This window comes from Cupressus sempervirens, chromosome 5, assembly GCF_028749045.1.
Source record: "Cupressus sempervirens isolate cs-2001-9-10 chromosome 5, ASM2874904v1, whole genome shotgun sequence".
Taxonomy (NCBI): Eukaryota; Viridiplantae; Streptophyta; class Pinopsida; order Cupressales; family Cupressaceae; genus Cupressus; species Cupressus sempervirens.
Window position 1 is genome coordinate 174967660 of NC_143122.1, and position 7139 is coordinate 174974798.

The 7139-nt window shown below is 30.5% G+C and overlaps 1 protein-coding gene across 1 annotated transcript in view; it reads right to left on the bottom strand.

Annotated features, from left to right (window-relative positions):
- Positions 1 to 5007: 5007 nt before the first annotated feature.
- LOC149554978 (vacuolar arginine/histidine antiporter stm1-like) overlaps positions 5008 to 7139 on the bottom strand; it is a 2700-nt gene continuing 568 nt past the window's right edge. The window contains exons 3-10 of the mRNA XM_089829120.1: positions 6706 to 6732; positions 6271 to 6453; positions 6051 to 6173; positions 5825 to 5953; positions 5649 to 5669; positions 5488 to 5546; positions 5303 to 5393; positions 5008 to 5085 (exon numbers count right to left, since the gene is read on the bottom strand). Coding sequence (XP_089685246.1) covers positions 5008 to 5085; positions 5303 to 5393; positions 5488 to 5546; positions 5649 to 5669; positions 5825 to 5953; positions 6051 to 6173; positions 6271 to 6453; positions 6706 to 6732 — 711 coding nt within the window. The remainder of the gene's footprint in view (positions 5086 to 5302; positions 5394 to 5487; positions 5547 to 5648; positions 5670 to 5824; positions 5954 to 6050; positions 6174 to 6270; positions 6454 to 6705; positions 6733 to 7139) is intronic.

Sequence of the window (7139 nt, forward strand, 5' to 3'; positions counted from 1 at the left end):
ATGGAATATGGTATGACAGACTAAGTGATTTAATTCTATGTTCTTATACTAATGTGGATTGCGTAGGTAGTATGGATGATTGAAAGAGAATCAATGGTGGAGCATTTTTTATTGGTGGAAGATTGGTTTCTTAGTAAGAAACAAGATTGTATTTTGCAAAGTACAACTTATCATATATTGTGATAACATTTAAGTATGGTAATTATGTCTAAGAATCCTGTATTACATTATAAGGCTAACCATATATCTATTACATGTCATGTCTTAAGAGAGAAGGCAATAGAAAAAGAGATTAGATTGGAATATGTGAGTACAAAAGATTAGATTGCAGATATCTTTATGAAGCCCTTACCTAAAGATAGATTTGACTACTCGAGAGGTATGTTTAGGGTTATGCCCCTATCTACTTTTGAATATATGATGTAGAGAGTGTATCTATTCCAATAGTACATAGAACTATTGTTAGAGTGGACTGAATTTTGATGCTTCCCATATGGGGGAGTATCTACAATGAGCTAAGTCATTGAGGACTGTTGGTATTGCATATTGGATAGTGTCTTTGAACACTTGAGCTGGTTGTACATTGAAGTAGTAAATTGACATAATGAGGCCTTTGTCAATGATGTCAATGGGGGAGAGAATCTATGAAAAATATCTCCTAAGTATGAATTAAGGAGATATGTACATGAATTCTAGGGAGAGACATTTATTAGGGAGATTTACAAAGATTCATATAAGAAAGAACAATGAATATCTCTATAGGGGAGGTATACAGCATGAAGAATTCTTAAGTATGATAAATTTTTTAGTGAATAATTCATGATGTTGATCTAGAAGATACTAAACAAAGTAGTTTTTTAGATGCTTTTTAGATTTGATTGATCAAGAAGATATGAAAAAAGATGAGAATACTAGAAGTAGTAGCAAACTACTATTTGGTATTCTTGGAACTTAGATGTTTTTCATGTATGTTTCCATTAATACAAAAGGGGGAAATTTTTAGGATGAATGCTAATGATATTCCTTTGGGGGATTATCCTAAGCATCGGAGAGTATTGACATGTTGCATTCATGACTATGTTTTTCATTGATGTCAACATAGCATTAAGTCTATGAAGACTCGTAGAGCAGTAGACAGAGATCATAGTTGTATGGAAAATGTTTTGATTGTTTAGTAATGCACAGTCATGGACATGTTCTACGCTATTTCTTGATGACGTGGTTAATTGCACATTAAGTAAATTGAAGATGTACAAATGTTATTCCTAATTTATAGAGAGTAATACAGAGACAGAGTACTTGAGGAATAGTTTCTGATGTTTGTATTATATCTTCTAATAGAGATAAAATTTGGTGATGCACAATTATCCAATGACCTAAGATAGTTAGATGACGATATCACTAAATACACAAGTCCCTATTTCACACGTGTGAGAAATTGTATAGATTGTGGGCCAATAGTTCTATTGTAATTATAAAGGAAAGGCTAACTCATGGAATTATTTTGAAGATATGGTATAAAGGAAAGATGTTTGTAATATGGAGTAATCATTGAATTCAATGTAAAGTGTGAAAAGGAGTTGAGTGTTTGGTAAATGTGGGTAAGCAATCTAGGGGATTATTGGATGCAAGATTTGTGATTTGGTTACAAGATTAGAAGGAGTACAAGTCTAGTTGATAGGATAGAGAAAGAAGAAGGAACAATATTATTTATTTATATTATTCTATAAGGAATAATACAAAAATCATTTGGGTAGTGGGTTCATTGGTCTTTCCCCTAAGGCTATTTGGACATTGGGTCCATCTATCTTCTACAACTCCTAATCAGGTTGGAATCTTCTAATACTGACTGATATGTATTGAATGTTGTTATAGACTCCTAATAGGGTTCATTCTCTAACAAAGATATTAATATTAGTACATTATCTTGTTGGTAGCATCCCGATTGAGGTTTTCCCTCTGGTCAATGATTTCCCTAGTTAACATATCTGGTGTTATTATGCATTTGTATCTTGTTGTGGTTTCTGATTATATTGACCATATGGTTAAAGTTTAATAAGGTTGATAATTGTGATATTAGTTCAATAACTAATCCACCCACCCCCTCCCCCCCTTTCTCAGTTATATTGGTCGACAATATATTCTAATAGATTTATCATACAAGGATCCATCATAACTCAACCTCTTACTTTGGACCCTCAAAGAAGATTTACATTGAAATTTTTGAAAGAAACTAATGAAAATTATCCTTGTTCTTTCAACTTGTAAGAAAATAATTATGTTGTTTTTGTTTTCACTTTAGATAAAATTTATAGGTAGAAGGTTTTTGAATAATACAATTCCCTATGCATCTTTAATTTCAATGGACTAGAGAACATGTAGGAGTTCTACCTCCTTTTTCCCTAGGCTCGTCCATAGGACTAACTTTCTTACCCAAGTGGGTGAAATTTCTAATGTTCCAAGAACAATCTTTTGAAGACTTAAAAGCATAATTTAATCATTAATATTCATTTTGTAAAATTCTTGATCATATAATTTCTCAATGTCTATACAATAATATATTTTTGAGATTATCTTCTCAAGATTTTATGATAGAACTCATATTCATATTACATATGATCACTTTGATTTTCTAATCCTAAATATGTGTGTAGTGTATTAAGCACTATGTTGTGATCTTATAATGTTCCTTACTATTTGGCACTATTACTGTGCCTTTTGTATCTAGAACTTTCTATTTGTAGTAATCCAATTTTATTTGCAAGCTTATTGAACTAGCAACATACAAATGTTCTTCTTATCATTTTCTCCCTCCTTTTTAATTTTTCAATATCCATTTGAGCTATATCTTTCTTAATGATTTCCTTCCTTAGATAGAATTGTTTCCTTTAGGTGGATTATTTTTCTTTCTTTAAGATGTATATTATTAATTGGGATCTCCTCTTTGATTGGAATTCCATATTTTTATGATTGATATCTTCTTCATACTCAAATGTGTTATCATAGAAATATTCCTTTCTTACCTTGATAAGAGGGCATCTATTTTTCAACTTCTTCCCTTCTCTTACATGTAATAGCCATGTCCCTCTCACAATCTTCCCCATGTGTAGCCACATATGTATAAGCATTGGAAGTCCTTAAAAATAATTTCTCAATGTCACAAGGCCTAGTTTCTAATTAAGGACTACAACCCTTTAAATTCTTATCATCTCATTATGATTAAATTTTGGCTATTAGGTTTCCTCATTTAAAACCTCTCAATTGAGGCCACTTTTATCATTTCTTGAATCAATTCATTGGTTATTTCCATTTGAATCACTTCATTGGTTATTTCCATTATATTTAATCAATAATAAATCACATCTATACATATAAAATAATCCATAATCTATATATATGTATATATTTTTTAAGATTATATGTATATATATATATATATATATATATATATATATATATATATATATATATATATGTATGTATGTATGTATGTATGTATGTATGTATGTATGTATGTATGTATGTATACATACATACATACATACATACATACATACATACATACATATATATATATATATATATATATATATATATGTATATATATATATGTATATATATATATATATGTATGTATGTATGTATGTATGTATGTATGTATGTATGTACGTATAAATATATATGTATATATACATACATATATGTATGTATGTATATATCTATGTATACATATGTATACATATATATATGTATGTATCCATACATACATACATGTATGTATGTATCCATACATACATACATGTATGTATGTATATATATGTGTACGTATATATATGTATATATGTGTGTATATCTATATGTATATATATATAGACATATATATACATATATATTATATATACATGTGTGCGTGTGCGTGTGCGTGCATGTGCGTGTGCGTGCACGCGCACGTGTGTATATATATAACAAGTGTCACATAGGAGCTTTCACTTGATGTTATAGTGAATTGTAATGAAACAATATCGAGAAAGAATGTAGTATGCAATGATATTACAAAAATTTTGTTTCAAAGTTCAAATAAAACAATATTTGTAAAATGAGTATAGTACATTGACAATATAATATTTTTATAAATATATATATATTCAACTAGTTATTGAATGTTTACCACTATATACATGAGTGCATATATTGGAAACAATTAAAACTTCATAAAATTTAACATTTTTTTAATTTTATATTTAAAAATCTGCTTTATAAAAAATCTTAATTTGTAATCTTGTTATTATACTCATTTTTTCAATATAAAATTGTAATATAAATATAATTTTTCACTTATTAAACATATGTAGAGCATTAAAAATTACTAAATATAACTATGCACATGGAATAACCATCATATTAAATCTAACACAACATAGATTAAATATTAAAAGAGAGAAGTAAATGAAGAGAAAAGTAGACAAAAGGAGACATAGAGTTGGGGAGAGCATATCGATAATTTCTATTCAAGAACGATAACATAAATTTACTCTATATTAAATTATTTCTAATTTTCATTCTATGATAAATTAGAAACATATTTGAAGTCTATATGAATTGAGAAAAGTATTAAAGAAAACTATTACTATTTTTTTAATTTACAATTTCAAATTAATTTAATAATTGATAGAAATGAATGCAATAGTATAAATCTTTGAAATATAATGACAGCAGTAAATACTTCTTTTACATGAAGCCATGTATTGTCCTCGTCATATCTCAAACACATTATAATTTTGAACACATATCTTTACAATGATATTGGACGCTTATACATATATAGGCATCTTAATTAATGGAATTTGTAAACTCCCTTGTTTTTTTGTCAAAACTGGAGAGAGATCAGTGTACACGTTGGACAGATGTGTCTCTTACTAATAATAATTACCGATTGCTTCTAATGGAAGTGGCCGTTGAATGGGCATGTTATTTCTCTGTTTGCTCATACAGAGGTGCTAGATCATCTTAATGAGCAGCTTCATAATCTCCATTTTGTTCTTCATTGTTCTTTCTAATCATATAATAAACAATCTGAGCAAGAATCTGTAAATGTCAGTTAAAGATAAAACTTCATGATTCCAAACCATTGCCAGCAATTACCAAACCAAGTATTTCATAGTTAATAAAAAGATCGAAATAGTAAATCAACAAATTGAGGCACGTTATTGAATTCGGTATGAAAAATAGTTTTCTCAATCAAATATAACTATCCTTGGGAGAAATGAACGACGGAGGGACTATTATCTGCTGTTAGGGATACGGAAAAGTCCAAAAGTAAACATGCTCCAGCATCCAGCAGCCATGGCATGTCTGGTTTTAACTTTTCCCACTCCAGAGTCTTTACAATAATACTGAACATAGCAAAATTCAAATGGAACATGCATTACATTTACAGGTTTGTTTACCCCCAAAAAATTAAAAGCATTAGGTAATATAACTATATACCTTGCCGTATAGGCTGCATTCGCTATTATAGAAAACAAGAACATTAATGGATCGAGGCCCTGAGAACATCAAAATAGTGTCAGGGTGAATAATATATATTCAGTAGCAGCACAAATACAGCATAAACGTCGATAATGAATAAGTTTGACACCTAGACATACCTCAACGGTCCCTCTTTTGATCTGCCAGCAAATATCATTAAAAAAAAGCACACATTTTTAGCTTGAGCATTACAAGCTGAAACATACTGAAATGTATATGTTGAAAGATAGACAACTTATAACAATCTGTGGACATAGACATTAGCAGGATTGAAATGCAATTGATGATAGCTCACATTTAAAATGATTTGTGGAAGTCGTGCTCCCATATAGAGAGCAGCCATAAGCCACCCTAACCAAACTCCCAAATGGTCCGTTGCGTTCTCATTCGTCATTGAGCTTCCACAACCATTGCCACGCATTGGCTAGTTTCGCATAATAGTCATTATTAACTGACTTAAGATGAATCGAATCGTCAAAAGACTCATATACGTTCAAAAAATATGCTTTGCACTTAATTACCTGACAAAGTTTCCTTCCTGATAATATAACATCAGACCCCATATCCGATTGAGAAGACAGAGGAATTGAAGTAGGCGATTTCATGTAGCCCATCCAACCAATGAAAAATAGTATAGAAGCTACCTTAAAAACGTGCATGACAAGAAAAATCCAATTATGAAGAAGGAAACAATTATGGTTTTAATAATACTTAATAAATAGTACTTTAGAGAAAACCTACAGAGCATAGTATGGTCATGGAATGTTTAGGACTGGGAGATGTAAGGTTTCCATGCAGCTCTTCCTCTTCTAATGACGACACAACGTCAGATTGAGCTTTCGCTTTCCTTTTTCTCCACCACTTGCAAATATGATCATAAAATATAAATTGGCAAACTAGAACTGTGGTCGTAGTTGTATAAGCCTGCACCAGTTTAGAATGGAATTCAAAGACATGTAAAAATGCCGGACATTTATGATTAGGGAACAGAGATCGACAGGGAAAAGTGTACTAGAGAATTTCTTTTGACTAGTTACATAATGGATCACGCTTGTACACTTTACTGATAGATAATTTGCTCATTTTACATTTCTAAACAATACCAATGTAAGAACTACACGCTGATGAAGATGACCCACTATAATATTGAAAGAAATGTGTAGAGAGAGATTTCACCAGTGCCGCATACAACTGTGTCGGTAGCTGCACGATCATAGTGGTGACATCGTTAGTTAAACATCATAATCTAGTTTATCATCTACAAATTTACAAATTTTCAACTCTTAATGACTCTGAAATGCTCCACAAATGAAGCTCAACATACTTAAGATGGCAAATGATGAAATTCGATAAAACTATTTCATTTAGTTGGAATAAATTTCTATACAACAAATACATATAACCTAATACTGATGTATATGATCTTAAGGGTTAATATCATTGTCTGTTGGTGAAGTGGTGGACGTGGTGTTCTGACAATCTGAGTTTTAATCTCTACTGGACTGTTGGGATAGCAGATTTATGCCTTTGCTTATTCAGTATGCTTGTAGATTTGAATTTCACCATTGATAATCAGATATTTGGTCAGCCATTTGTAACTCCACTGACTC